This window comes from Branchiostoma lanceolatum, chromosome 8 (genome assembly GCF_035083965.1).
Source record: "Branchiostoma lanceolatum isolate klBraLanc5 chromosome 8, klBraLanc5.hap2, whole genome shotgun sequence".
Lineage (NCBI taxonomy): Eukaryota > Metazoa > Chordata > Leptocardii > Amphioxiformes > Branchiostomatidae > Branchiostoma > Branchiostoma lanceolatum.
Window position 1 is genome coordinate 2,025,173 of NC_089729.1, and position 10,106 is coordinate 2,035,278.

Here is a 10,106-nt window from a genome sequence, read left to right on the forward strand (position 1 = left end):
TCAAACCGGGACCGGCAGCTTAAGGGTTGTTAAAGTAGCGTGATTCTATCCCTGCCGTATTGCTACTTTAAAGGTTCTGCTCATTTGTCGTGAGTTCGATCCCCGGCCGGGTCATACCAAAGACTCTAAAAATGGTACATACTGCTTTCTCTGCTTAGCACTCAGCATTTTGGAAAGAGTATGGTAGTTAAACACACACTACTACCAGTGGACTAGCCCCCTGCTGTAGTGATTTGCACAAAGTTGTGTGGCCCAGGGCTGCCGAAACGGAGATGGGCGCCGCCTTATGCACCTTTGTCTGGTGCGGGGAGGACTTAAACTAACTTTTTAACTCATTTGTGAAACTCTTATGCCCCCCCCCCTCTCAGGGCACGTTCACGGCGCGCGTGGTGTACATGAGCGACGACGACTCCCTCCACGACGGCGTCGCCGGCGACGTCAGCAGCGTCAAGGAGGATCCGCACAACTACGTCGACGTGCGCGATGACGTCGAAGTGACGTCACTGTCGTCCAGCGGACTGCGCGTCCTCCCCGTGAGCGAGGTGACGTCACTGGCGACGATTAACGAACATGACGTCACACAGCCGAACGGAACACAGCCTGACGGAATCGTGGACGAAACGCCCCGCGGAAAACGTAAAATTCTATGTTACTCTCGATTTGATGTTCGTTTAACTTTTTACCTGTTGAACTTCGTAGAAATCATTTCTTTTCAGTTTGATACTTTAGAGTTCTTACTTACTTTACTTTGCTTTGCTCGAGCCAAACCTGAAGCTTTCTTCACTCCAGTGCTCTATCTTCCATCAGGGACTGGATTTCCTTCAGTTAGTAAGGTTTGTGTCGGCTCTCACGGTGTCGACGAAGGTGACTCTTGGTTTTTCACGGCTTCTTTTCCCTTTTGTAGGGCTATGATATCAGGATGTCTGATGCAATGAGCAGCTAACTGCATTTAGAGCTCTGTTAGCGATAACATAATGAATAGTTAGTTTATCACCATGGCGCAAGGCTATAATTGCAGTTAATAGGACAAAACAGAGGATGAAGAGCAATATAATGTATGACGTAACGTTATATATCTGACAACTTTTATGCTAATTTTAAAACGCAACTAGTCAGGCTTGACCTCTTCCTTTGGAGACTAGGGAAGACCATAAAACCTACTACTACTACGTGTGTTCTGTTACTTAAGAGGAGAGTTATTTTCTTTTTATCTGTAGAAATACTACTAATACTAGGATTCTTTCACCCTCCAGCCGATGACGACATTTCCGGGAATCAAAACGGGTCTTCCCGGAAGTCGTCAGTGGTGGGGTTACTGGAGGGCATCAGGCGGAAGGATGATGGTCAGGACGAGGTGTTCGTGGTAGATCTGGGGCGGAGTCCTACCGGGCTGGGGCTCGGGCTCATAGACGGGCTGGTGAGGACACGTGCTTGTTTGTTTGTGTGTTTGTTTGTTTGTTTCCGGGACGATGATGGGCAGGATGACCTTGGGCATGTTGAGAAGACAACGCAGAAAGAACCAAATCTTAGAAAATCTGGATGACAAGATGCATCGCTGACGAAACGGATTGAAAAACAACCATTGGAGATTTCGTTGGATTCGGAAACAAAACTGGGTTTCAAAACTTGGCCTTTTTAACATATCATCCATGACTTGTTGATGTTGATGTTGCTGCAGTTTCCTTGTTGTGACTGTTTTATGTATCTATTCTGCAGTACACTCCACTGAAGTCTCCGGGAATCTACGTCAGAACACTCGTGCCGAACGGACCTGCGCACAAGGTCAGAAAAATCTTTCCCTTTCTTTCTTTCTTTCTTTCTCTCTCTCCTTCTCTCTATTCCTGTCCCTCCCTTTCTCTGGGTGACTCTGTCGCTCCCTTTAAGCCCCTGTCACACATGTGCGTATATACAAGCCCGTATGAGTTGCGTATTAACATAGTTTTGGTTGAGGTTAAGTTTGCAGCCAAAGAAGTCATTTCTTTGGTTTGATAACTAGACTGCTCAGCAGTGGGTCAAGGTAGAAAACAACTTCCTCCCCGCAAAATTTACCTAAACCAAAAAATGTAACTGCGGAACTCATGCACACTTGAATATACGCACAAGTGTGACAGAGCCCTTAGAAAGCTCTTTAACTCTTGAAGTAACTTCAATATATGCATGTAAAACCAATGTATATATTAGTTTTCATTTTCCAGTGTCCTTGATGTTTTTTATGAGTTTTTTGTACACATATTGTGAAGATGCATGTTCAGCCTCCCTCCGTTTTACGTCGTAAATGACAAACAAACAAACAAACAAACGGGTGTGTATTCCGTAGGACGGCCGGCTGAGACTGGGAGACCGGATTCTGGCGGTGAACGGGACCAGCCTGGTCGGGGCCGACTACCAGAGGTGAGGGTTAGCGGGGTGCGGGCTGTTTTTAAGTCGACTTGGAGTCGACTCGGGACTATGCAAGGAGAATCCTATGTCAATCAAGTACGGTTTTCTAGTAGAAAAATCCACTTGAGCAGCCGAAAACTCCTCAAACACAGCCCCAAAACTTGTGTGTAAATCGGGCCCTAGTTGTCTCCATAAAAAATGGAGATATAGTTTTGGGTGTGTCATTGTGTGTGTGTGTTTCCGCACTACTATAGTTAGCATAACTCCAGAACCTCTTGATGGATTATGATGATATTTGGTATGTGGGCAGGTCTTGTGAAGCCGAAGTTTAAGGTCGATTTTGGGCCCCCTGGTATGTGACCTTGGTACTGCAGCAGAACTTCCGTGTTTGTATCTTTTGACCTGGACGTGCTATGGTCTTGATTTTTGGGTGGCTGATAGCTTGTGATGTAATAAAGAAGTGGTGTAGGTTAGGGCCCCCTAGCAGCTTATTTGACGAGTTTTCTGTTTCAGCGCGATGCTGCTGATCCGGAACGCGGGCGAGCAGCTGCGGTTCTTGGTGGCCAAATCCGACAGCTCCGTCGCCATGAAGATCACGGCCTCCAGCTGCTGAGGGGGGTTCACACTCACATCTGATCTACAACGGTTGTGTGACCTGTTTACACTAGCATTCAATTGTACGACGGTTGTGGGACCTGTTTACACTGACATTTGTCGAAGTCCGACAGCTCCATCGCTATGAAGATCACGGCCTCCAGCTGCTGAGGGGGGTTCACACTCACATCTTATCTACAACGGTTGTGTGACCTGTTTACACTAGCATTCACTCGCACGACGGTTGTGGGACCTGTTTACACCGATTTACATCGTTTAAGACATCTTAAGACAAGTGCCAAGATATCTTCCCATCTTTCATCTGCGTGTTCGTTTATGCCAAATGATGAGCCACATGGTAAAACGGAGATGTGAATAATGGTTGTATGTAACTTTGATTTTACCTGTGTAACCTTCGAGAAAAGCCACTTAAACACTTGCTGCCGGGCGGCACTTGAACAAAGCATGTTGTAACAATAAAATTAATATTGTAACAATATTGTAACAAAAATATTGGAACAATAGTGTATGATCGCGCTGTAGTGTCAGAAATGGCTACAATGTAGAGGTGCTGTCAAAAGGATATGTCGTCCTGAGTACATGATATTATGGTGGCTCGTGACACGTCTTTAGTACGTTCTACAACTAGGCTACAATTTAAAGGGATCGAGTTATGGTATGTAAAATTCTCTTTAATTATTTTTCTGACAAAATGTGCGAAATGGTGGGAAGCATTTCTGTACACTTAGTGCTGTGAGTTGTACATGTAGCATTGATGTAGCAATATAAGAGTTGATGTAACATTTATACTGTGGATGTAGCGATATTCTTCAAATGTCATCATTGTAGCCGACTTTGCACCTGCTTCGTGAAAGAACTTTGTTGCCAATGAGATATAAGATGTAAAATTGAGATTTTGTGTTTTGAGATGTTTTATACAGAGTTTTGTTGATACATTTTATAAGGAGTAAATATTTATTTCCACAAAGGAACTGATGCGTGTGACCGTAGGGTTTCGTTCTTTTTGTTGTACTTATAGGTACGTTTTGAAACGTGTGACAAAAATCTTATAATGGATAATTTATTCAGTGTTTTAAAACTTTTGTACCAATAAATTTTCTCTCATTATTGATGTTGAAAGTGTACCTTACTTTTTATTGTTATTGGCTGGGCCGACTACTCTCTCTTCGCAGCCAGGGGCTGACGAGGAGCTTACGTTTGAATCGCAAGCCTAGGTTCTTTAATAGTGGTGTGTCATTCGGCGCCTGAACTCAGGTGATCTTAATACGACGGTTGTCCCAGTCGCCGCCATTGCAGTGTAGGTTTTGAACCACACTGGGAAGGACCCCTACCCCCTACTCTTTTCGACCGTGCTCGAGTTGTGGAAACTTTCAAGTCTACATTGTACAGTCCGCTTCTTCTATAACCATTTAATACATACATCTGTCGTGCGGGCTATGGTAACGTTGGGTCACATAAATTCGCGGGGTACTTAAATTCGCGATTTTTCGAAAACGGGGTATTAAGGGATATGTGCTAGACGCAACATCAGTAATACCGCTAGAAATGCAAACTTGACAGACTAACGTATTCAGAACACTGTCAAAAAAGCTTCGATAAGTATGCATTAGAAGGCGACGAGGACAAAAACTCTCCGTCCCTTATTGGAACAGTCTGGGGGCTTCGTGGGAGAATATCACACTACATCGTTGTTGGCTGGTTTATAAGACAAATGTCACATCCGCTTCCTGCTAAACACAGTCATTTACAAGACAACTCATTTTCTTAAAATTGCTGACCTGCAATTGGACTCTAAGTGTGATCAATCATCAAAACCCCTCTTTGTTGCTACAACCTACGGCACGTGTATTTTCCCGCCGCCATATCATTACCCAGAATCCTGTTGTCAAGCAGACGACAAAGGTTTGTAAGGAACACTTTTTTCGTCTAAATGTTGCGTGTGATTGTGGACTGAGGACGATATTTTCCTCAAAGTTTGCTCCTAATACAACAAGGAATACATGGACATAGTAGTTTTATCAATGCTACGGCATCCGGCTAACTTTCCATGAATAATGTACACGTTGCCATGACGGTGGATGTCGACTTTGACGTTCTACCGACTCAACACACGGGTTGTTTCGCGTAGGCCTGATGTGTGCGGTACGGCCGTTTGTTCGTGTATTTTTTGCGTTTCGGCGCATGCGCGCCGGAACGCATTGTTCTGGCTTTTACCTTGCAGGCAGGAACCAGGGAAGCTTGGTTCAACATTGTGTCGCACACAATAAGACCTTATATGGCAATACGTTCCCAAATCCTTGTATAGCCGTTGCCTTATATGGCAAGAGAGCACGAAAAGGCAGGCAGGCTAGATTTGCATGTGACATAGGAGGGCGACCGCATGTAACTGCTACAACTGTTCGGAAATATCATTGCATTGTGGTTTCGGACTTTGATATCCTGAAAAATGACCATATTACATCTATTCCACAAGATTGCAGAAGAAAAAAAATGATTTCGTCAAGAAAACGACCAAAAATCGGCATAAATGATACCATATAGTGAGGTTATAGCATTACGTCCAGAGTAACTAGTTACGTACCGCAGCTTGGCCGATCTGGCAACGCGAAGCACTTCGGACCCAGAAGATCCGGGTTCGTGTCCGTGCACGGATTTTTTTTTTCTTTTTAGATATTGAATATCAAAAATATATATTGATATTATATTAATCTATCAATATCATATTTATGAATATCTTTTTTTTTCATTAATAAATAAAGAAATATTTTATATTTGTTATTTTTAAATAATCATTTAATATATACAAGGCCTTTGTCTTATGAACAGGACTTCATAGATTCCAAACCCGGCATTCGAATTTTTCTGTTCATTGTAATAGAAAATACCGTGCAGCGGCTCCTATGCGCGGTAAGATGATTCTTGCAAAACACTCGCCACTAAACTTCTATCCCCGATGTAAACAGAGGCTCTTGATGTTGTTTGCAAAACAGCGATTCTTTGTTACAGTAGCAAATGCTCCATTGTTCAGTATCGACTTCATTCAGACAACACGGACGTGGAAAGTGGCGCCCCTCGGCACAAAACTATGGGAATTTTCATGAATTTTAGCAAAATTACCCAGGAAAATAAGGAAGAAATGTTGTAAATGCGGAAACCAGAATAATACGGATGAGGTAGCTGTTGATTTGTTTGACATTTGGTAGTCATTTTAGATAGAACCTTAGCTGTTATGAACTTCTATTTCACTTAATTACCATAGTGCTGATGATTCAATGGTGCTTTTTCAAATTTTCAACGCACACTTCCGGGTTCGGCGTACGCGGAGTAACTTGGCGATTTTTTGCTACACAAGTGGTGAATATCACGTCTAAGACACGATACGACATTCCAGGTTCATACTTCACCTCCCACATTCTCGTCACGTTGCAAAATGTCGATTTGAGGATCTTCTTATTAATAATAATAATAATAATGAATGAATGAAAGACCTTTATTGTGCATTCATGCCCCGAGGGGCTAGGTACAGGTCGTCTAACTTAACACATGGAACATACAAGGACATAATACAACAATACAAGCTGTAAACATATAGTGTAGACAAAACGTGTTATTAAACTAAGCTAGTCCGGTCGCCGTCTTGTACTGTGAATGGACCTTGGTGCGCGGCGCTGTAAAACTACACAGACCCACCCGGCGGGAAATGACTGGAAGATCCTTAGATCGACATTTTGCAAAGTGACGAGAATGTGGGAGGTAGAGCATGAACCTGGGTTGCCATATTGTGTCTTAGATGTGATATTCACCTCTTGTGTAGCGAAATATTCTATATTTACTCGACCGGACGCCGAACCCGGAAGTGTGGGAAGTGCACACGGACTAGCTGAGCATCTGCTGTTGCACTGCAAAAATGTTTGTGCTTTATCGTGACTAGGTGATGTTGAAAAGTCCGGAAAATGTTTTCTTTTAAATCATATATTAAAAAAAGCAAGCTATTCAGCATAAGAACGTAATGATATTTGGTAAATCGTGGTCAGTACTTATCCTACCTTTTTAACTATTAGGGAATACGACTAATTCTACGCCCTTTCCCTTATACTGTCTAAGAACCAATCGCAGTCTTAATCAATTGCAATAGTATTTAATAGATAAGAATGAAATAATGAAACGATGGATGTAATATATAAAAACTGATAACGATATAATGAGCATGATCGAATGATCAGTTTGGCGTTTCTCAGACGTACAGTACAGCACAGATGTTATAAAGTCTTCCAGGTTTTTCCCCATCAAGCTTGCCCCATCAACTGATCTTTATAGATTTACTGTCCAACAAATGTATAAGTTTGTATTTTATTTAACTGTATTCAATGTAGTTGTACTCCAGGAAGAATAGTGTAAAATTTGTGAAAACACTAATGGAGATATGAATAAGACAAACAAACAAACAAACAAACAAACAAACAAACCTTCTGTGACTTTTTATTGATATACGTATAAGCCCAATGTCACAAGCTGTCAACATGTGTCGTGAAGCATGGAAAGCGTGCTGCTACCTCATATGAACCACATTTCTGTTGAAGCCTAGACAGAGGTGTATATAATCATGTGCGAGTTATCTAGGTATAGTACAGAATAGATATCATAACTAGAGTTCCACGACCTCATACCTTCGCCAAATGATTTTAACCTTTATGACTGATGTATTAGGAGTGTTTCTCGTCAATTATAAATCATACCAGTTGATTGTCTTAAAATATAACATGTCCAAAGTATGAGCTTAACAAATTATGAGCTCAACAAAGAAGGTTATGCTAATATTTTTCATTAATTATGCAAACGAGGCCCTTATTAGCATAATTTCATTCAACGATGTTTACATTCACATAACGTCCCGATGCCAAAAAAAAGTATTGAATGTATGAAATTGCCGTCATTTGCCAGTGTGGAATTAGAGAAGTTACTCATTAAGTATGCAAATTAGCCCACATTAGCATATTTTCTATCTATAAACATTCCTCTCTTCCTCAGTTACAATTTGAATAGTGATATCATGGAACAAAGCGGATTTTTAAATTTGCCTCATTAATTATTCAAATTAGAATCTGATTTGCATAACAATTGTCCAATCATACTAAGCATCACACAAGCTATCTACATACCAAAAATAATGACCATCCATCAAGCCCATCTTGTTATAGTATTTCCTCATTAATTATGCAAATGAGGTCTTCATTTGCATAGTTCATATCAATTAATATTCCTCTCTTCCTCAGTTACATATGTCACATGTTTCAGAGTCCTATCATGGAATTTGGCGGATGTATAAACTTTCCTCATTAAGTATGCAAATTAGATACTAATTTGCATAAGAGGTGTCTAATCATGTACATCATCACTCAAGCTATCTACCTACCAAAAATCATTACCATCCATCAAGCCCTTCTTGAGTTATTCCCTTTCAAAGTCAGACGCAAAACCTGCTCCTGCAGTTCCAAAAAAGCCGCTAGGGGGCCCAAACCCACACCACTTATTCTCTGTCCAAAGAGCTATCTACCACTCAAAAATCAGTTCCATAGCATGTCCAGAACACGAGATATCAAAACAGGAAGTTCCGCTGCAGTACCGTAAGAAGCCGCTAGGGGGCCCAAAATCTAATCGTTTTTAGGTCTCATCAAAACCTACCAACATACCAAATACCAAGACAATCCATCCAGGCGTTCTTGAGTTATGATGGTCCACTACAAACAGACAAACAGACAAACAGACAAACAGACAAACGCTACCCTCTGCATAACCTTCTCGGCGAAGGTAATAATGTGCGAGTTATCTACTAGTAGGTACAGTACAGCACATATATTATAAAGCCTTGCAGGTTGTGCTCCATCGCCCTCTGTGGTTTTACATTGATAATGCATAACCTCAAGGCCACAAACCGCCGACATGTGGCGCGGCCGGCCTAGCGGACAATGCTGGCGGTTTGTGGCCTTGAGGTTATGCACTGTCATGTAAAGCCACAGAGAGCGATGGAGCAAAACCTGCAAGGCTTTATGATATCTGTTCAGTTCTGTTCTGTACTGTAATGCGTTGTACCTGCTAGCAGATAACTTGCACATTTACATGTATCTATTCATCTATTTATATGTAATGTAAAGCCACAGAGGGCGATGAAGCAAAACCTGCAAGGCTTTATGATATCTGTTCAGTTCTGTTCTGTACTGTAATGCGTTGTACCTGCTAGCAGATAACTTGCACATTTACATGTATCTATTCATCTATTTATATGTAATGTAAAGCCACAGAGGGCGATGAAGCAAAACCTGCAAGGCTTTATGATATCTGTTCAGTTCTGTTCTGTACTGTAATGCGTTATACCTGCTAGTAGATAACTTGCACATTTACATGTATCTATTCATCTATTTATATGACTATTTTATTGTTGTTTAGAAACAGAACTTACAGGCAACAAACAGCCTCTTTCTGTAATGTCAATAGTCAATAGCAAATGAGCATCTTTGTCTAATCTACAGTAGAAATATTTGATAGAAGAGATTTTGAGAAGGAATTGTAACCAAAGATGCGTCACATATTTGTACAGTTCTAAGTGAGACGAGTTACCATACACATGTTTGGAGTGTTGTATGCATAACAATTCCTTTAGCTAAATATCTCAAGACCTCTCAAAACACAATATCAATAAATGAGCAGTACGTCTTGTTTTAGTCTAATGTTTTCGGACAGATTTTCGTCCAAAAATCACCTGGACACCGCTTGTTAAATTTCATTCAGACAAACTGTAAAGCAATTTGAAGAAATTTCAGTTGGTACAAAAATATGACGACAGTGCCTCTTTTGCACCCCCTATTCCTGAATTTGTCAAGTGCTGTACAAGAAAAATGGACATGGATATAAACCATATGATGCATAGGCTCCAATAGGATCGCCCTGTGTGTAATGATCGGTGCAACGTGTGTAGAAAAACCGGTTTGTAAAGTCACAACCCTCACTTTTCTTCTTGTATTCGCGAAGGAAGGTCGGTACCTGTTAAACTCTTCGGTCCAACTTCTCAGCAATCCCTACAACGCAGGTGAGTGCGTCTCAATTATACGAAGAGA

The 10,106-nt window shown here is 41.4% G+C and overlaps 1 protein-coding gene across 1 annotated transcript; it reads left to right on the forward strand.

Moving 5' to 3' along the window:
- Positions 1–360: 360 nt before the first annotated feature.
- Positions 361–4,105, forward strand: LOC136440020 (ras-associating and dilute domain-containing protein-like). The gene is made up of 5 exons (XM_066435766.1): positions 361–636; positions 1,254–1,417; positions 1,717–1,782; positions 2,318–2,391; positions 2,893–4,105. Exons 1-5 carry the CDS (start codon positions 396–398, stop codon positions 2,990–2,992), a joined length of 645 nt encoding a protein of 214 aa, XP_066291863.1. The 5' UTR covers positions 361–395; the 3' UTR covers positions 2,993–4,105.
- Positions 4,106–10,106: the final 6,001 nt, after the last annotated feature.